The 21,463-nt window shown below is 37.5% G+C and overlaps 1 protein-coding gene across 1 annotated transcript in view; it reads left to right on the forward strand.

The window, feature by feature from the left end:
- Positions 1 to 21,463, forward strand: part of Efhc2 (EF-hand domain (C-terminal) containing 2) — a 164,266-nt gene that overhangs the window by 102,980 nt on the left and 39,823 nt on the right. Inside the window, exon 11 of the mRNA XM_013030843.1 lies at positions 3,193 to 3,323. Coding sequence (XP_012886297.1) covers positions 3,193 to 3,323 — 131 coding nt within the window. The remainder of the gene's footprint in view (positions 1 to 3,192; positions 3,324 to 21,463) is intronic.

Here is a 21,463-nt window from a genome sequence, read left to right on the forward strand (position 1 = left end):
AGGAAGACAATCTGGTGCCACACACTGTGTCATCCCAGTTAATTGGCACAGGTCAACATGGAAGAACAAGACTGGAACAAACAACCCCCCCCCAAAGGAAATCAGTAGTTGCTAGGTTTGCAAGTTCTCTTAACAGTGGCCACCTGAGGCCTAAATAAAGATTTAAGGAGAAACTGGCTACTGAGAGTTTGAAAAGTGTGTGTGTGTGTGTGTGTGTGTGTGTGTGTGTGTATGTGTGTTTGTTTGTTTGTTTTGTAATGTAACCACTGTTTGGAATTCAGTAATTCCAGGGTGAACTTTTTAGTCTACCCCAGCCTTTCTGAGCCCATTTGGGCCAGGCCTCCTTTTTATCTTAGTTATTGTTTGGCTAAAGTCTAACATTTATGCCTCCCCTGGACTGGGCTGCAATCCTCCTATTTATATTCCACTCCACAGTTAGGACGATAGGTGTGTATTGCCCTCCCATAACTGTTTTACTTAATTGGTTCAGATAAGGTCTCCTGAACTTAGAGGTACATTGGGAGAAAGGCCTTTGAAAGATTAGAGGGTCCAGGAGGATGCAGGGGATGGGTAGAACCTTCAGAGCACCATTCAGGTCTGATCCCTTGGGAAAGGAGAGGAGAATGAAGTAGGGATTATTTCATCTGAGTAATGTTCCGAGAATGTCTCAGCCTGGTGGATGAGATACCTTGAGCAAAGACTGCTCATCAGAGAGATCGTGAGTCACACAGAAGTGGTCCACTTTTACTCCCCTGCTGTGTTCAGTCATCAAATGGGAGATCCTGGGAAGAGAATAGATTTGACAGGTAGGAATATTACAGGTGAAGCCTGCATGGATCTGGAAGACTGTCTGCTCACAATGGTCTCCTCAGGGTCTCTCTTGATAGGAGGTTGAGCGGCACACTCCAGGGTTCTTACAGCGTATCTCCATTTGTAATGTTAGAGTTTTAGGTTATTAAAAAACCACGGACCTGTAACTACATTAAAACGCCAAACTCAGATGAGAAATTCCCTCTTGAGACAGTTTCTAGAGATCCACAGGCTTGGCTTAGAAAGTTGACTCTACACTTAATAGTTGAGACCTTAGCCATGTATATTTTAGGAGCGTCAATATCTTCATATTTAAAATGAGTAACACCAGTGCCTGTTAGACAAAGTTGCAAGAAAGAGTATATGTGAGGATGATGTGTGTGGAGTTCTTAGCTCGATGTAGCCATGGCAAGCCCAGTCATTGTAGCTGTTATAAGTTAAGGTTCTATTTCCAAACATAGCGAAACCATATTTTAATACAAAATATACAGATGGTCCTAAGTTAAAATTCAACTTGGTTTGTTCGACTTTACTATAATATGGAGTTTTTGCGTTTTCATATTTTCTTGGGCAAACACTATGCAGTTGAATCCTCTCTTACAATGTTGAACAGCATCAGGGAACCCAAGCTCCCACTCAGCCCCATGATAATGAGGGAAAACTGCCCATGCTCTGCAATATGCTATGCTGCTAAACTAGGACATTTCTCTAGGTTATGAATATTCAGTATATATGTCTATTGTAAATTAGCATTACTACATACAGTAAAACTAAATGTAGTAATATATAACTATATATGTATATATGTGTATATATAGTTATATATGCATATGTAATTTTATATATAGTTGATACTATATATGTAGTTATATATGCATATATAACTATATATAAAGATAGGTATATAAAACCATACTATTACATATAGTATGTGGATGGCAGTGTTGGGGATGGAACTCAAGGCCCTGCATATGGTAGGCAAACAGTCCACTGCTGAGCCAAAACCAAACCAAACCAAAACCAAACCATCCCCAGCCCAAATATAGTTTCAAGGTAGAAAGGACTTTTCTCATTTCATATGATAAAAGCATTATCTGGTATCATATCAGCATCCCAAGTGAAAATTATATTATCTTAAAACTACTCTGAAGGATATTGCAAGCAAAAAAAGATTAATATATTCTTTAATATCATCCTGAGAAAGTTTTTAACAGACCTAATAGACCTTATCATGGACACAGATGAAAAGAAATGGAAAAAAAGAAAATGAATAAGGGCCTGTAGTAGATTCCAAACCAACTGATCATTTTTGAATGAAGAAAGGGAGCTTTATTTTAAATTACTGTCAATATATTTATTCTAAAATTTCATCTTTGCAGTTTTGATCTCTGATCTGTAATTGTTTTCAACCTTATACTTTACAGGATTGAATAATAAATGTTCTTATTCAACCAAGTATTCTTATTAACTTAAAAAAAGTAATCACAGCTGGGATCCAGTGACTAATAACTATAATCCTAGCTGCTCAGAAGGCTGAGATCTGAGGATTGTAGTTCAAAGCCAGCCTGGGCAGAGAAATCTGTGATACTGATATCCAGTTAACCTAAAAGCCAGAAGTAGAGGTATGGTTCAAGTGGTAGAACACTAGCCTTGAGCTGTAAAAGCTAAGGAACAGAATCCTGGCCCAGAGAGAAAAGCTAAGGAACAGCATCCTGGTCCTGAGTTCAAACCCTAGTATTGGTATGTACACATTCTCCCCGCCATCACCCCCCCCCCGAAGTAATCACAGGGTAGGTGGCAGGAACAATGGGCTGCCTAGAGAATGAATTAATGGAGTTTACAGTGCCTATGTGCATCGTTGACGTTCAACTTTCCTCTGATCACTGCATTGCTTAGTGGATAACAGTTACAGGGGTGCCATTCTAATGATCTGGAGAAAATGAGGGTGTATTTGTGAAATTTTGAAATCTCCGTTCTCTCCATTATAGTCTGCCAAGATACTGGGCCAATGCTTAAGGATTACAGGGAAGAGATTGAAATGGAAGCAGAAATTATTTACTCATTTGGCCTCCTATTCCTTGAGCTCATTTCTCTCAGACCTAAGCTCTAGGCTAATGTCAATTGTTCTAAAACTGGAATTCAACAGCTAACAAAGCAGTTTATGTTGATATCTATGAAAAGACATATCCAACTATATTTGGGTTCACTGTGTGAAGGTTTTTTTGATGGCTTTAAAGTATCTTTTCTACAAAAGAGGAGGTAACAATGCTTGATGGGAAATGTACACATTACCTTATTCATGTAACTGTAACTCCTTTGTACAATACCTTTACAATAAAAATATATATACTAAAAATATATTTTCTTTTTTTCTCCCTCTAGTATCCATTTAGCAACCTTGAATTAATCCTAAAAAAGTTGAAGGAAGTAGAATTGAGAGCAAAAGACATCAAGCAGGTATTTGCAGCTGCTGACCCTAAGCATACGAAGCTAGTGGATTATAATACATTCAGGTAAACTGTATTCTATTAATGATAATCTGTTTTACACTCAAGATTATCCAATTATCCAAAAAGCACTAGTGGCACTCTATTTCCTAGTGCTTTCTGATCAGTTGACTACGTGCTTTTTATTAGGAATTGGCATTTCTCTGTATTTTCATTACTTTGTGATCAAGTTTTGGCCATTAGTGTTTTAGAATATTAATTTTTTTTTTCTGGCAGTAGTAAGGTTTGAACACAGGTCCTTGTGCTTGATTTGCATGTGCTCTGCCACTTAAGCCATGTCCCTAGTTAATATTATAGTAAAATTTATGCATTAATTTATAAGAGAAGTGCATATGCAGTCACAGAGAGACAAAAAGCATAGAAAGGCCATTGGTCATATCTTTTCAATCATGGTGTTGAAGGATCACAGGCATGACAGGAATGGTGCATCTGAGTGAAAAGGCAGGAGAGGCTAAGAGCACCCCTCCAAAATCTTGGCAACAAAAGAGAGACATCTCCTCTTGGAAGATCAAGTTTGAAAGGATAGTGAAAATCCTTACTGATTATCAGAGAAAAGGTGATATGTATTTATCTATGTGTATGTTTGCTCACGCCTTTGTGTTATGAAAGACAAGAGTGTAGGCATTGCATAGCTACTTAAGAGGCTGACATAGAAGGACTGTGGTTCAAAGCTAGCCCAGACAGGAAAGTCCTTGAGACTCTTATTTCCAATTAAACACCACAAAAGAGCTTGAAGTGGAAGTGTGGCTCAAGTGGTAGACCATCAACCTTGAGCAATAAAGCTAAGAGCAGTGCCTAAGCCCTGAGTTCAAGACCTACTACTTGCACACACAAAAAGAACATAGGAGTTGCAGCAAATAAGTAAATGAGTAATAAGTAATAAGACATGTTATAAAAAAGTCATGAACAATAAAGATTTTTCTCTAAAGTAAAGCTGATTTTGAGACTGTCCAGTGGCTGATTTAGGCAGATATCCAAGCAGAGGAAACACAAGGAAATTCAAATTCAGGGTCTTTTATAATTATGAGGCTTTTGAGCCTAAAAGCAAAGCATTTGGCGTGTTTAGAGAATGAAAATTATATCATGGATGGAAGACAAAGGGGACTTTCTCTTTAGGTTGAGAATTCTGGCTTCTGAGAACTATACTGGCTGAAAGCTATACAGTAAACTGGACTTGATGTAGTCAAGATGTGGCTGAGAAATGATTAAGGAAGCCCAGATACAGGAAGGAGGGAGGTCTTTCCAATTCTGTGTCTACAATTGCGTGTTGCATCACTACCTGGTGGCCTGAGGCCTACCATGAGGCCCCAAATATCCTGAGAGTTCATTTGTTGTTTTAACAAAGCTCTTTTGTGTCCAAAATGTTTTTGTTTTTGAGAGAAGAAGTCAGAGGACATAGTTTTATTGTCTAGAATTCCCAACCTTCTGGGATCAATAAGAATTTATACTTCTTTGTTATTGTTCATAGCCATATACATATGTGCATGTTGTTTTGGAATATAAATGGAGATAGAGCAAAGAGCCAAGATAATTATTCAGGCCTTGGATAATGGAAAGCACTGGAGGAGAAAACAAATTTACATCAGAAATGAGGGAGTGGTTTTGTTTTGTTATTTTGTACCCTTTCAGAAAAGCATCCATTAAAAAAAATATTCTCAAGAAGCCTATTGGAAACAACATTTCAGTGAATTCATGGGGCTTTCGGGGAAGCACTTAAGCCATGCAGGATCTCCAAGGAGGAAAATTGCTGATCCTAACTGTGGGTGGGATAAGAGGCCCACTACATTGTGTGGTTGGAGGGCTGGCCTCAAGATACTGCATGCTCAGAAAGGAAAAGCATCCCATTCCAGAAATTCTTTAAGAGGAAACCCAGCTCAGGTTATGCCCAACCTGAAAAAAAAAAGTCATTCAATGGCTTTCTGTTGTCCTTACAAGAAAATCCAAACATTTGGCTGCAGCCAACAGGGCCTTGAGTAATGTGATTGCTTATATTTCAGTGTCATCATTTTTTGTCTAGTCCTATACTTAGGCCTCACTGGATATCTTTTAATTTTTTGAACACATAATAACTAGGGTAGCATGAGAACCACATTAAGCTTTCTGTCAGTGACCTAATTACCTCCCACTAGGCTCCACCTCTTAAAAGTTCCACCATACAGGCACCAGATTTCCAACACATCAATCCTTTGGAGACAAATCACATGTAGACCATAGGCGTCTCTAAATGAAAGTACAGACTGGGAGTCATGTCTGGTGAGGCAGTGAGTCTCTCAGCTTGGGGTTCCTGTTGTATGCTTGGCCCATAAGTGTGGGTCCCTATACATTGTCTTTATTTCGCTCTTTTGCTTCTCACATACTTACCTGGATAAAGACAAAGGAATTACATAGCCAGTCATTTTCAGATCACCCCCTAATTTAATCCTTTACTCCATGCTTTTGCTAGCTAATGTTTTTCTATAGTTAGAGAGTGGTGGCACAAGGGCAGTATCTTTCTTTTTTTAATTTCTGTATATATGTACACATGTATATATTCTGGCTCCCTTTTCTAGAACATAACCTCTGTGAGACGTTCTCTTGTTTTCTATCTTAGTCTTAACACACTTATTATAATGCCTAGCAAATAGTAGAGTGCTAATAAATATTAGTTAAGCAACTACACTTTAGCCCTCACTGCTTTGGCTATGACTCTACTATATTAGTTTGTCACTCTCAGACTTTCTTCTTGTTGTTTTTATTGAAAAGTTGATAAGCAGGGGGTTACAATTACTTAAGTTAGGCAATGAATACATTTGTTTTCAATCATTGTCACCTATCCCTCATTATTTCCCACTTACCCTATTCCCCCCTCCCCCAGCTGTAATGTTCATATTCAACATAATGTCAAGTGAGTAGTAGTGTTGCTTTGGCATATCCGTTGTCCTGCTGTTTCTGTGATTTCCTTTCCTTTCCATGTATTGCATACTCTTATATGCAAAATATGAGGTACAAAAACTAAGAGAAATAAAGAAAAAATAAAACAATAGAAAGAACAAACTACATATAGGGTCTAATAAGAATCTCTTGTTTCCATATATTGGAGTTCATGTTGATATGCGTCATTATATATGGTCTATGCCCTAAGCAGTTGGGTTATTGAGATGCCCTGTTAAAAATATCATGTACATATTCTAGTTCTTCTTCTTTGGGTTTTTTTTTTGGGGGGGGGTCGGTCGTGGTGCTTGAACTCTGGGCCTGGGCGCTGTCCCTGAGCATTTCAGCTTAAGGCTATCACTCTCCCATTTGAGCCACAACGCCACTTCTGGTTTTCTGGTGGTTAATTGGAGATAAGAGTCTCATGGACTTTCCTGCCTGGGCTGGCTTTGAACTTTGATCTTCAGATCTCAGCCTCCTGAGTAGCCAGGATTACAGGCATGAGCCACCGGCGCCCGGCAATATTCTAGTTCTTACAAACGAGGGAGATCATGAAAACTACTTTTCTTTGGGTCCAGCTTACTTCACTTAATATAATTTTTCCAAGTCTTTCCATTTCCTTATGAATGGAACAATGTTATTCTTTCTGATGGAAGCATAGAATTCCATTGTGTATATGTACCACATTTTCTTGATCCATTCATTTACTGAGGGGCATCTGGGTTGGTTCCATATCTTAGCTATGGTAAATAATGTGGCAATAAACACAGTTGTGCTGGTAGCTTTAGTGTGGTCTTGTTTGTGATCATTTGAATAAATGCCCAAAAGTGGGATTGCTGGGTCATAGGGGAGCTCTATGTGGAGTCTTTTGAGGAACCTCCACACTGCTTTCCAGAGTGGTTGAACAAGTTTTTACTCCGGCCAACAGTGTAGTAGCGTTCCCCTTTGGCCACATTCCCACCAGCATCTGTTGTTAGATTTCTAACTGGTGTAAGGTGGAATCTCAATGTTGTTTTGATTTGCATTTCTTTTATAGCCACAGATGTTGAACAATTCTTCATGTGTCTCTTGACCATTCCTATTTCCTCTTCAGAAAGGTCTCTCTTAAGGTCTTTAGCCCACTTTTTAATGGGGTGGTTGTTTCTTTTGGGGTTTGTTTTTGGGGAATTTAATTTCTTGAGCTGTAGGTATATTTTAAATATGAGGCCCTTGTCTGTTGTATGGCTGGTGAAGATCTCCCAGTCTGTGGGGTTTCGATGTATTTTGCTAACTATATCCTTTGCCATGCAGAAGCTCTGCAGTTCATGCAGTCCCATTTATCCAACCATTCTTTGATTTGTTGTGTTTCTGGGTCTTTATTAAGAAAGTTTTGACCTGTGCCTAGGAGCCCTAGTGTTTCTCTTATTCCTTCCTGTAATGTTTTCAGGGTGTCTGCTTTTACCTCGAGGTCTGTGATCCATTTGTAGTTGATTCTGGTGCAGTATGATAGCTAAGGATCTGACTTTAGTTTTCTACACGTGTTTAGTCAATTCTGCCATCACCATTTATTGAAGAGGCTGTCTTTTTTCCATCTTATTTTTTGGCTTCCTTGTCAAATATTAGGTGGACATAGGTCTGCGGGTTTATTTCTGGGTTTTCAGATTTATTCCATTGTCAGACCTTTATCTTAAACTATAGATGTGGATGCATGAATATCTCAGGAGTTCTTTCTCTTTTGGATATCCCTTATATATCCCTAAATAACTTTCCTTAAATTGACCTCATTTTCTTCTCACATAAAATTGCAGCTGAGGACTATATCCTTGTAATGATCACCGTATAATCTTTCAGGACTCAGGTCAGATGTCTGCCTTGCCTCTCCTCTACATCTCTCCTACCCAACCTTTGGATATGTACTTCTTTACTTATTTCAGAAAAAGTCCCTACTTTACATCTGCAGCATCCTTGAGGCAGTTGATTTTTTTTTGAGGCAGTTGATTTTTCTGTCCTGTTGCCTTGAACTCTGGATTGCTGCATAACTTTTTTTCTTCTTCCTTTTCCTTATCCTCCTCTTCTTCCTCCTCCTCTTCCCCTTCTTCCCTTTTCCCTCTTCCCTCTTCCTCCTCCTACCTTCCTTCTCCTCTTCCTTCTTCTTCCTCTTCCTCCTATCCTGCAATTTGTCTAGAATGACCTTCCTAAAATCTGATCAGAACCATATGTCTCTGGCTTACTGGAGTCAGGGAAAGCTAGGACTGATCTTTACCAGCCAAGTGGCTTTCCTGCCCTTCACTCTTTTGTCCCTATATGCATCACTAAGGTATTTTTTATGCTCTGACACTCTGTAGGCTTCTACTCCTAAAATGTTCTCTTCTTCATGCATTCTCATTCTTTATGCATTTGAAATGCAAAGAAGTTCTAAAAAAGGCAAAGGTTAGATTACAGTGTAGATTTCTATACTTTATTTCTATGTCTCTGAGATTATATCTAGCTTGGGTATCTGGCCCTCTTGGCATACACCTGGGGCCTCAGAGCCCAGACCTGTGTTATGCAAGCTGCAGGTAGCTCTTTCTTCTTTCCTGGAAAACCTTGAGGGCAGGAACTAATGAACTACCTCTGTGTCAGGTGCCAGGATGAATGATGAATCAATGTAGGGGCTTCCCTCAGACTTTTGCTACAGAGTAGACATGAAATGAAGGGACAGGCCAGGAAATAGGAGAGAATGGTTTTCTTTTGGGTGGTGAGAATTTCTATTTTGCTTTGTGGAGGTCACCAGTTCTGCTCTTAGTCTTGACCTTTTTCTCTGCAACCCTTTTTTCACTGTCAGATTCACCTAAGAGAATTACTGATTGGGATCAGAAAGTGCAAAAGGGCCTTTCTCAGAGTGAGGACAAATGTCTACAGAGAGCATTTCTGAGCCTGTGCTTGGCAGGGCTTAGAACTTTATGCAATTGGGTAAACAGTCAGGATAAGGATTTCTAGAGTGGATCTGGGACTCAAAACCACAGGCATCAACAATCTTCATGATATTATCTCAGAGAAGACATGGTCCATTCTTCCTTCTAGACATCATTTCAATCCTTGATGTACCTTTCAAATGACAGTGGCCCTATGTAACTTGCATGTATTTTGGCCCACTCTTTGCTTATCTCTTCTTCTTGTTCCTACTTTTGAGAAAATCTCAGAGAGTTAAGACCATGTCAGTTCATCCTGTGTCTTCCAAAGCTCCTTCAGAGCACAGTGACTTCTTCGTTGGATCTCCCCCCCCCACACCCCCACCCCCATTATTTGTCAGGTCAGTAGTTCTCTTGAGAAAATTTCTCAGTTATAAAACTAAAAGTCTTCCTGAAAGAGGTAGGATGCTATAAATAGACTATATTACTGGTTTTGGAGTTGGCAGGTCCATACCCAACTCTCTGCTCTCTCATTTACCAGCTTGGTGGCCTTGAGTACGTTGTTGAATTGTTTTTCACCTATGAAAGAAGTATAGTAATACCAACTACAAATAAATGTTCTGGTTAGTAGTAAACTTGGTACAGTTTATAAAGTCTGCACTGTGACTCACTGATTAGTGCATGGTAGATGATCAAAAAAATGAAAACCTTTTTTCCAGTAGTTTTCAGTCTTATGCTTACAATAATAGTTATGGTAATCTACATGCTGTTTTCAATATTCAAATAAGCTGGGGTCATTCAAAAATTCTTTAATAAATGAGATTACAAATGAAATCCTTACAAAACTTGGGGGGACACTCAGAGAGAGAATAATGAACATCATCTATTTTTACTCAGGTTGTGAAACATTAATGGAACTTACCCTATTTTATTTCAAGGAAGCACATTGTAAATTTATCTAGGACAATTATTTATATACTTTTGCTATCCTGATTTGGAGTCTTGCCATGTAGCCTTGCTATCTAGTCTTGAATTTTGAATCTTCTTGCCTGAGTTTCCTGAGTGTTAAGATTTCAGGTGTGTATCACCTTGCCCAGTTGCTATTGGTGTTTTTATTGTAAGCTGTCCAACATCTTAAAAAGAGCCATTAGTCTATGCATCTCTGAGCAGAGGCAAAACCAAAACAAAACAAATCCCCAAAGTAATCAAACATGAGCTGTTCATAGGAATCACATATGCTATCAGTATTTACAATATATTGCTGAGATGGGGTCCCTAGTATATATTTTTCAAAATGGCATTTTGAAGCTTCTAAAAAGCATTAAATATAAATAATGTGTTGCAAGAGAAAGAATGCTGGGCTGGAACTGGAAAAAAGATGGACATTTCTTAATTGTGTCACTGACTGCTGGTGTTGTTTGTACAGGTGAGTGCTTAGTTTTAAAAGCAAAATCCTCTCTGGATAGTTAAGCAGAAAAAGAATTTATTAAAAGAATCCTGGGTAGTTCACAGTATCTTTGGAAGAGTTGACAGAATAAGCTCTAGGATGAATTTTGGGAACAATGCCTAGGATGTGACTGTAGAACTTGTTTAAGAAATAATCTCTGGTACCACTACCACTATCCACAAGTCATTGCTATACTTTCCCTGCTTCCATGAACTTGATTTTATTGCAGCTGTCACTTACACTACTTTGGGCCATTTTAAGTTCTTTGTCAGCCCCGAGAGCTGAATGGCTCCAACATCACATGTGGTCCATAGTGAGCTGGTTTTCTCCTTTTACTCCTTATTGAGGCAGATTGGATAGAAGTTCAAAAATTGAAATCTGGTATTTTTTGTTAATCTTAAAGTGTTGTACATAGGGGTTACCATTTCTTAAGTCAGGTAATGAATACAATTTTGGGGACAAGTCACCCCTTCCTTCACTTTCCTTCAGTTTCTCCCTCTTGTCCTTGCCCACAAGTCGCACAGTTCATTTTCCAGTATCTGCTAAGGACCATACTGCATTTGTTCACTCTTCCTCTCTCCATTTCTGCACCTCTTTGCCGCCCCCCCCTGCAAAAGATAAAATGCAATAACAACAAAAACAACATGAAATCTGGTAAGTTTATTTTCTGTGGCTTTGCTTAATATTTTATTATTTATTTTTTGGGGAGGGGTCCGGTCGTGGGCCTGAACTCTGAGCCTGGGCACTGCCCCTCAGCTCTTCAGCTCAAGGCTAGCGCTCTACCACTTGAGCCACAGCACCACTTCCGGCTTTTTTTTTGTTTATGGGTGCTGAGGAATTGAACCCAGGGCCTCATGCATGCAAGGCAAGTGCTTTACCACTGAGCCACCTTCCCAGCCCCTTGCTTAATATTTTAAAAGCAGTAGTGTTAACACACAAAAATGTACACATCTGATGCCTCTTAGGAAATAGGAATAGTGCTTCATTTACTCATGACAGTAATCAGCTAGGGGTGAGTACACCTACCCTCCTTAGATAGTACTGCTTCTCTTCAGTTCTCTCAGTCTCCATTTCTTTATTGTTTTATAGCAGGACTGTGATTAGATCATTAGAAGGCCCCCTTCCAGCCATAAAATTCTTTCATTTTGTTACCCTAGCTATTATGGAAATAGACATGTAGGAATTACTGTGTTGATAGCCCCAGATAGATTGAAAAACTAATTTTTAAATTAGAAACAAATTTTGAGTGTGCACTTAGAAAATTCAAAATAATCAATATGAATGTAGAACCTATAAGAGGGTTTTGAGAAACAATATTAAAAAAAACTATGTATATATATGTATATGTGAAAATACATTAACTTTTCTTTGTACCACCAGTACCAAATTCCAAAATGTTATTATTCACTGTAGCCAAAAAGATGAAATCCCTGACAATAAGCTGGACAAAAATGTGTAAGAATAAAATGATTATAATTTAAATCTGTGAATTTTCTGAATGGGAAGCCAATTTTGTGGAAGTGGTAATCCAAATTAATCTGTAGATTTGAAAAAACCCCAAAGTTGATTTTGTTGTTGCTTCTGTTAAGTTTGCTGTCATTTCCCAGAGTTGGGGTGAGAAATTGACTCATTATGAAGATTTGTTGGAAACCGTGATTGAAAATAGCCAAGAAAAGATTGGAAGGAAGAACATTAAAGTCTAAATAGTAGAAATGTATATAATTATTAGATATTTTAAAATGTTTTCTAGCTAAAGAACAAACAAAAGGATCATCAAAAGAGCATATGGAGTTATTTTTTTATGGATTTCAGTAGGGGATATGGAGAATATTTCAAATCAGTGGACAAAGAATGGGTTAGTAATGGAGGTACTGGTGACAGTTAGAAAATGTTTTATGCATTTTTATTTTGTTATGGGGTGAAAAATGTCCCAAATTTTCCATAAATCATCTTTTTTTGACTTGAGGAAAAGTTTTATCTTTCCCTATTATAAAAGCTGTCATTTGCAGATCAGAGGCAGACTGAGAAAATGTTTACAACCATGATAAAGGACTAACATTAAGGATTTATGAGAATTATAAAATCATGAAATAAAAATTGGTGACAGATGAGAGGAGACAATTCACAGAAAAAAGCACAATAGCCTTTGCTGTTTATTAATTGGTAATTAATTGTGGCACTATTGTGACAACTTATGAAACAAGCTGGTTACAAGTATTCAGTAGGGGATGATTTTATTTTGATATTTTTAAAAAAAGAACAACATTAAAAGCTGGGCATTGGTGGCTCACACCTATAATCTTAGCTACTCAGGAGGCCGAGATCTGAAGATCCTTGTTTGAAGCCAGTCCAAAGAGGAAGGCTTTCCAATTCATCACCAAAAAGCCAGAAGTGGAGGTATGGTTCATGTGGTATAACATCAGCCTTGAGCTAAAAAGACAAGTGAGAGTTCTAGGACTTGAGTTCAAGCCCCAATACTGGCATATAAAAATATTTTCTTCCTCAATCTTTGCAAGAATTTCTTTGCGATCTTGATGGGTATTGAATTGAATTTGTAGACTGCCATCGGTAAATTGCCATTTTCATCATATTAATTTTGCCAATCAATAGCATAGAAAGTCTTTCCACCTCCTAGTGTCTTTTCAAGTTCTTTTTTCAAAGTTTCATAAATTTTTGTTGTTGTTGTTCTTCACTTCTTTGATGAGGTTTATTTGTGGGTATTTTTAAGGCTATTATTAATTTAATAGTTCACCTTTCCATTTGCTCTTTTTTTTGCCAATTGTGGGACTTGAACTCAGGGCCTGAGCGCTGTCCCTGTTCAAGGCTAGCAGCACTCTACAACTTTGAGCCACAGCGCCACTTTCAGTTTTCTGGTGATTAATTGGAAATAAGAGTCTCATGGACTTTCCTGCCTGGGCTGGCTTTGCACTGCAATCCTCAGTTTTCAGTCTCCTGAGTAGCTAGGATTGCAGGCATGAGCCACCAGTGTCTGGCCCATTTGCTCATTTGAAATGCAGAAAAACTATTGTTTTTATGTGTTGATTTTATATCCTGCTACTTTGTCAAAGGTACTTATTAGCTTTAGGACTTTTAGGATGGAGTCTCTATGTTCCCTTAGAAATAAAATCATGTTATCAGCACATAAGGATAGTTTGACTTCTTTCCTATTTGGATCCCTTGTATAACTTTCTCTTGCCTTAGTGTTCTGGCTAGGAATTTCAGTACTATATCAATAAAAGTGGTGTAAGTAAACATGCTTATCTTGTTTTTTATTCTAGAGGAAATGGTTTCAGTCTTTTTATTTATTTATTTTTTATTTTAAATAGTTCTTTTATTGCGAAAATACTATATAGAGGGGTTACAATTACATGAACAAGGTAATAAGTACATTTCTTATCAAACATTGTTGCCTCCTCCCTTGTTTTTCCCCTACCATCCCTGCCCTCCCATATCCACGACTACACTCCCCAAACAACTGCCCACCCCCGGCCAAAGTTGTAAAGTTTTGTACATCTCATTGTTGCAATGGGTCCACCTGTATCCCTATTTAAACAATTTGTTTTTCCCTTCCCCTCCCCAAATTATACCAACATCAAATACAGTGAAAACAGGGGTGATACCGTGGGGGAGGGACATACAAAGAAACAAAACAATCACCTTATAAATATTGTTAGAAACAATAGCAAGAAAGAAAATATGATGTTGGAGATAGTTTTGTCATATATAACTTTTATTATTGAGGTATGATTCTTCTATTCCTAGCTGCTCCACAGTTTTTACCATAAAATGATGTTGGACTTTGTCAAAGATTTTTTTCTTCATCTGTTGAGATAATCATAAGATAATTCTTCTTGCTTGTTTATTTGCTGTGTTATGTTTATTGCTTCATGTATGTTGAACCAGCCTTACATTCCTGGAATTAAACTAACTTGATCATGGTGCATGATTTTTTGATTAGTTGTTGAATTCAGTTAGCATGGATATTATTGAGAAGTTTTATATCTTATGTTCATGAAAAAGATTGGCCTATAATTCTGACCAAAGGGATAAATCATCCAAATCAATAAAAGTAGGGACAGAAAAGGGGAAATCTCAACAAATGCAAGTGGAATCCAGTTTTTTTAATGAAGAAAACTTTTTCAAACCTGTGCTCAAATAAACTGGAAATCTAGTACAAATGGATGCATTCCTAGATAACTACACTCTACCAAAATTAATCCAAGAGGATAATATAAGCCAATTAAACAAATCTCTAATAGGCAATGAAATTGAAATAGAAATAATCTCCTGACAAAGAAAATCTCAGGGCCTTACAGATTCACAGTTGAATTATATAAGACCATTAAAGAAGAAATGATGCTAATGCTTCTTAAACTTTTCTATGAAACAAAAATGGAAAGATCACTACCAAACTCATTCTATGATACTAGCATTACTAAACCAGACCCAGGGGTACAGCTAAAAAAAGGGATCTATAGACCAATCTTATTCATTCTTGTTTATTTGATATATTTTCTGTTATCTCCCTGGAAACCTCTTTAAAATTCTCATCTAGTTTACTAATTAATGTATATTCCATCTCTTTAAGTGCCATTTAGTTGACATATACATGTAATATGCTCATGCATGTGTCTCTTCTTTTCCGTAGCATTTCATATTTTTCTTATGGCTTCTCTATGCTTTATCTCTTTAATAAATTGTTACATATTTGGTCTGTTGTCTCAATTTCAAGAGAAACTACTAATGCTCCTGTAATATCTCCCGACTCTCACTCCTAGAGCCTTGTTTCCTTTTATATTTTATGAGATTTTCTGAAACTGAACTTTCTTCTTCCACTGTAGTGTTCTGTTGTTTCTTAGGTTGGCCTTTCAGAGCAGTTTATTTAAAAAGTCTTTTATTTTGAACTAATTGTAGACTTACAGAAGTTTTCAAAATAGTACAGAGTTCCCATAGATCCCTCCCCAACTTCTCCTAATGTTAACATCTTACCATAGTGTAATTATCAAAACAAGGAAATTAACTTTGAGACAATATTATAAACCAAAAATTTTATTTGAAGTTCACTGATTTTTCCACTAAGGTCCTTTTTCTGTTCCAGGATCTTATCCAGGATCCCACTCATCATTTAGTCATTGTTTATTCTTAGTCTTCTGCAGTCTGTAACAGTTCCTCAAACTTGCCTTGTTTTTTATGATCTTGATTGTAATGTCCCTCATTTTGGATTTGTCTCATGTTTTCTCATGGCTCGATTTAGATTATGATTTTTTTTGGCATGAACACATAAAATGATGTTGTGTCCTTAGTGTGTCATATCAAAGGGTTCATGAGGTCAGTATGTCTTATTACCAGTGAGGAACTTGGTCGCTTGGTTAAGGTGGTGTCTGTTAGGATTCTCTATTGTAAAGTTAGTATCTTTATTTCTCTAGTTAATAAGCAATACTTTGAGAGCCTACAAATTTTACTTTTTTTCTGATGCTTTCACCTACCAATTGTAGGTTTGGGCTTTCTAGGCTGACACATATTGGTCAGATTTCATCTGAATTTTTATCTAGTAATTAAATGAAATAAATTTGTACTACAAACTTTTTAGGTAAGCTATTGGCTTTGAATTTGTGGCAGACTCTATATACTTACATACATATGTATGTACATACCTACAGATGCATACCTAGAAACTCTGTGGAGAAAAGCTTCTTTGTTATCTCAATTGGCCAGTAGAGAGAACTGCTTTTTACCTTTCTAACTTTGTGCACAGATTTCATGTGTAGGAGTTCTAAATTGCCTCCATGGCAGAGGCTTTGTTTCAAGTGCCAAAGTGAGTGTTAATATATCTAAGCTCTTACCATTAAGGGAGCCCCTCCTCTCTCCAGCTGCTACCTATTAATTGTACCTCTTCCTCTCTGGCTATCAGCTTCCTCTTTGCCTTGGTACCTGGGGACATCTCTCTCTCTCTCTGTCTCTCTCTGTCTCTCTCTCTCTCTCTCTCTCTCTCTCTCTCTCAGAATTTAAGTTTTAATTATCACCTTCTCTACCATTTGGCCATGCAAAATATCTCTACTATGACACAAGACTACAATTATGTTGGAGAAATTACTGACTAGACACATTACTATTAGTGAATGTCACATAATTATTAACATGCTGAAATGGATCTGGCTGTGATCATATAGGCCTAGTTAAAATCAATTCCACTGTTTAAAAATCATAATCATTCTATTTTTAAAACATATCCATTCTTACAACTCTGAGTTTTATGGGATGTTAGAATTTTTTTTTTGACTTTTCACATAAGTAAATTATATAATGTTGTGCCTAACATATAATTTCTAATGTTTTTAAAGAGTGGAAAAATGACCAAGTCTTTTTCTGAAGTTTTATATATATACATATATATTTATATTGTTTATTTTATTTCTTTTTCCATAATTATATTCTTGTGGGAGTGGGTAAAGCATTAACAGTAAAACTACTATTTTATCCAGAATACAATGTGCTAATGGTCTGTTTTCTAAATGAAGTTCTGTGAATAAAAACAAGGGATATATGTAGCCACATTGTTAGTAACAAATGATTCAGTTAGTACCACCCATGCTTTTTTCTTTAATTAGATTCCAAATTTTGTTTTTTAACAATGGGAACAGTAACTAACTGCTAATTTGTACTTCCTCTAAGGGAGAATTATTGTGTAAAAATGAAAATATAAAATAAGAGAATACTTAAGGGCAGGAAGGTAAGGACATTTGGGACCACCATAGAACAGGTCCTGCCTGACTGCTTTTCACTCAAGTAAATTTTGTAACCCAACCATGAGTTGTTTACAGTGTGCCTTGTACATTCTATAGTTTTGAATCATGTGCGTTTACCATTCATTTAAAAAATAAACATTGAGTACCTGTTCTGTGGCAGGTCCCAGGGTGAATGACAGAGATTCAGAAACAAGTGAGCTGGCTTCAAGAGTTCCAGCCTGCCCTGTGGTATAGGACTATTTGTTCTGGCTTGCTTCCTCTGGTCACTCTCTTCCTACACCATTTTGCTGAGGGCCTCTCCTTTGTTGTTTAGTTTTGTCCTGTCTGCCCCAATTTGCACAGTCTAGGTCACCTTTCCATTCTTATGATGTTCCTGACCACCTCACTTCTGGTATCTCTACTATTGCATTTGCATTTATGCTTGGTACACTCAACCTATCTCTTTATTCCCACCTATATGTTAATTGAAGAAGCAAAGAATGAATGAATGAGTGATCAAAGATGGAATCCTTTGTTTGGACTCTGTTTTTACTCACTTAATAGTACCTGGTTAGTTGGGTATTCTTAGACATATTTTGCTCTTTTTGGAAGGACAAGTCATTGTGCCACTTATTAATAATTAGAAAAATAGCGAACAGTTATATGTTCTTTATGTGTGACAAGTGTTTTAGGAAATACCCATACATTATACCTTTTTATTTCACAAGACACTATTATATAAATTTAGCTTTATTAGAGCCCATTTTTCAAATGAGTTATCTGAAAAACAAGAAGTTAAGGAAGCTACTCAGAATCAGGTATTAAATTGCAGATGTATGATTTGTACCAGGCAATCTGTTTCATTAGACGTAAAGATTTAGATTTAACCTAGCTAAGTTGACAGATTTCTCCACTTCTTTGTCTGTAGTGCACTGGTTCTTCTGTGAAATTCAAATAATCCAAGAGGCTGCTAGGGGCATTAGATGAATTATCATATGCTAAACACCAAACCAAGAAATACTCAGGTTTAATTAAGCTCCCCTTTCTACTGGCTACATGTAAGTTTTATATTATTGAGATAAAAAAGCATAAATGTACCCTTGGTACCAGCTGTCTCTCCAATCTTGAGACATGTGTTCTTCTTGAAATCATCTTGTGTTTTCTGGAACGCTATCATCTGGTTTGCAGATATTTGTAAAGGTTTAAAAAATAGACTATGGGGCTGGGAAGGTGATAGAGTGCTTGCCTTGCATGCATGAGCCCCTCAGCACCACACAAGAGAAAAAGCTGGAAGTGGCACTCAAGGTGTGGCTCAATGAGTAGAGTGCTAGCCTTGAGCAGAAAAGCTGAGAGACATCATCTAGGCCCAGAGTTCAGGACCTATGACTAACCAAAAACTAAATAGACGGTGTCAGCCACCATTTTTTCCATTTTTATATTTTCTTTTGCTTTCATTATTTGTATATCATCATTTTAATATTTCAGAAATTAATTTCTGAAATAAGGAAAAATAGAAATAAATTTATTGCCTTATTGTCATATTTATTTTTATATTAATGCAATTCTACACCATAAAACAGACATACAAATAATAAGAGCAAAAATAATTTAGTAAGAAAAAATAGTGGCTGACACACAATCTATGTTTTTGTCAGTGCTTTTTTTGTCAGTGCTAGGATGGAAGCCAGGACTTCATTCATGCTAGACAAGTACACTGCTCTACCACTGAACTACACTCAAACCCAGCAGAATACATGCTACAGGCTCTAAAGCCATGAGCATTTACTCAACCACATAGATGTCTCTGAGCTTCCTAGAAGTCAGCACAAAATATGGCAGCATAATCACTTACAGGATACGCGCTAGTCCTAAAGCAACAATAAACCAGTTGCTGAGGAAAAGAAATCCTAATTCAGAGTTCAAGAAATATAGCCTCTTCCAACTGCTCACAGAGAGCACCTTTTGGTAGGTGGATGGAAATCTCAGTTGCTCCATCCAGAGTCCCAGGATGAATTCCAACTGGCTGTTTCTAGCAGTAATTTTTTAAAAAGAAAACTTCCTTTCATAAGGCTGTTCAATCAAAGTGGTTCTATGAAGGACCTCATGTGCCATAACTCAGGTGCCTAATTTTCTGAGGTCCAGTTTCACCCCATGAAGTGCCTCTTTCTGACCTCTGGTGAAGAAGAGTGGAAGAGGTAGGGCTTGGGAGAAAATTCAATTCTCCATCTCCCCAATTGTGTGTGTGTGTGTGTGTGTGTGTGTGTGCGTGCGTGCGTGCTGGTCCTGGAGTTTGACCTCAGGATCTGGACACTGTCTCTGAGCTTTTGTGCTCAAGGCTAGCACTCTACCACTTGAGTCACAGCTCTACCCTGGTTTTTTGGTGGTTAACTGGAGATCAGAGTCTCATAGACTTTCCTGCCAGGGCTGGCTTCAAAATTTGATTTTCAGATCTCAGCCTTCTGAATAACAAAGATCATGGGCATAAGCCACTTGTGCCCAGCTTTTTTCCCAATTATAAACAGTCTCAAAATCTAAATGTTATGTCAAATAAGCATTTACTTAGCTCTCAGGTCCATGGATTGATTGGCTGATTGGGTTAGGGGTCAGTGGATGTATTCCTTAACTTATTCTGTTCCAGAAAAATATCCCAGTGTATAAGAACCAATCTCAAGTTGCCATGAGACACAAGAAAAGTGGACAGATCCAGGATTGCACAATGCAGTTGACTGGTGGTCTTATTTGAGGAATGCATTTTGGGTAGCAGAAAGACAGATTCCCCATAATTTGGACTAGAAGAATGGCGATTATATAGAGGTCAAGAAAAATGTGACTTCATCTAAGTCAGACATACCTGCTTTATCTAAAGCTTTATATTAAGGACATCAGGCATATTTGTTATGCTGTGGTCCAAGTTATAAAGTGCCTCATACCAACTCTTATGATGTTTGTCTACATAGGGAAAACAGACCAGGGTTACTGAGATGTAGTCATGGTGGTTATGACTCAAAATGGCTACAGTCAGGTCAACCTGAATCCCTGTACTGTCTTCCTTCTCTAAGGAACCAGCAAGCTAACTCAGATGTGCCATTCTTAGAGTAATGAGAAAAGTATAGTCGGGGAATGAGAAATAGAGAAGGCCTCTTGAAGCCAAGGCTCAGAACTAGCACACTTTGACTTCTACATCCTTATATTGGCCAAAATAAGCATCATGCCTGACCCCACTATTAGGAAGCAGGAAGAAATTGTGCTCCTTTAGAGGTTTGAATATCAGAATCACACAGGAAAGGGTGCAGAGAACATGAAGTATTCAGGGAAGTGGGGCAATAGATCACAGATGAGAGGAAATGATTTTGAGCAGAATTAATGCCCTACCCAGGCACAGACCCCTGATGCCACAATGCAGGCTTCATTTGACTTTGCAGCTGTCTGAAAATGAAATAGCAGTGGTTGTAGCTAGTCACTGTTGCAACAAATTAGAATCCTACGTAGTAGACCCTGAGAGGGACAATTCTTGGCTTGGGAAGGTATATGCATCAGACTTGCAAGGGGTGCTCATCTTCTCCTCTCTATACCCAGCAGTGAATTTGGCTAGGCTCTGAGGTGGCAGGAAAATTAGGCTTGTGTCTGACATCAGATTTTATTTGATCTTAATTCACTCATGCTCAGTTTTCCTTTATTTTTGTTATAAGTAAAATATAAAACACTTAATAGAGGAGCATATTTATTTAATTATTTGATTCAGAGCCACATAGGCTTTATAGGGGAAACTATCAGCATCAAGATTTCTTCTATTACTTTAAAAACTGCTATATTTAGATTTGACGCTCTGTGGTTACATGCTAGGATTCATTACATGGATTTTAAGCACAGTGTGTTTAAAATAAAGAGCCAGGAACAAGTTCTCATTATATTATCTGGACTGAAAATGATTTCTTATAACATTGCACAGTTTAAAAAAGTTCCAGCCACTGTCAAAATGTAGTCAGATGGTTTGCCTAGGTTGTAGCTGTAACTTCTGATAAGTGATTTATTTCTCAGTCCAGGACTGCTCTCAACCAAACTTCATAGAAGTCCCCAAACAAATCCAAAAATAGATCATGATGAAAATTTAAGAAATTTTCCTTCTTCATATTTGAACAAGGATGTAAACGATTTACTCACTATTGGACTTCATGTTCTTCTTTTCTGATTTGT

Source organism: Dipodomys ordii, unplaced genomic scaffold (assembly GCF_000151885.1).
Source record: "Dipodomys ordii isolate 6190 unplaced genomic scaffold, Dord_2.0 Scaffold134, whole genome shotgun sequence".
Lineage (NCBI taxonomy): Eukaryota > Metazoa > Chordata > Mammalia > Rodentia > Heteromyidae > Dipodomys > Dipodomys ordii.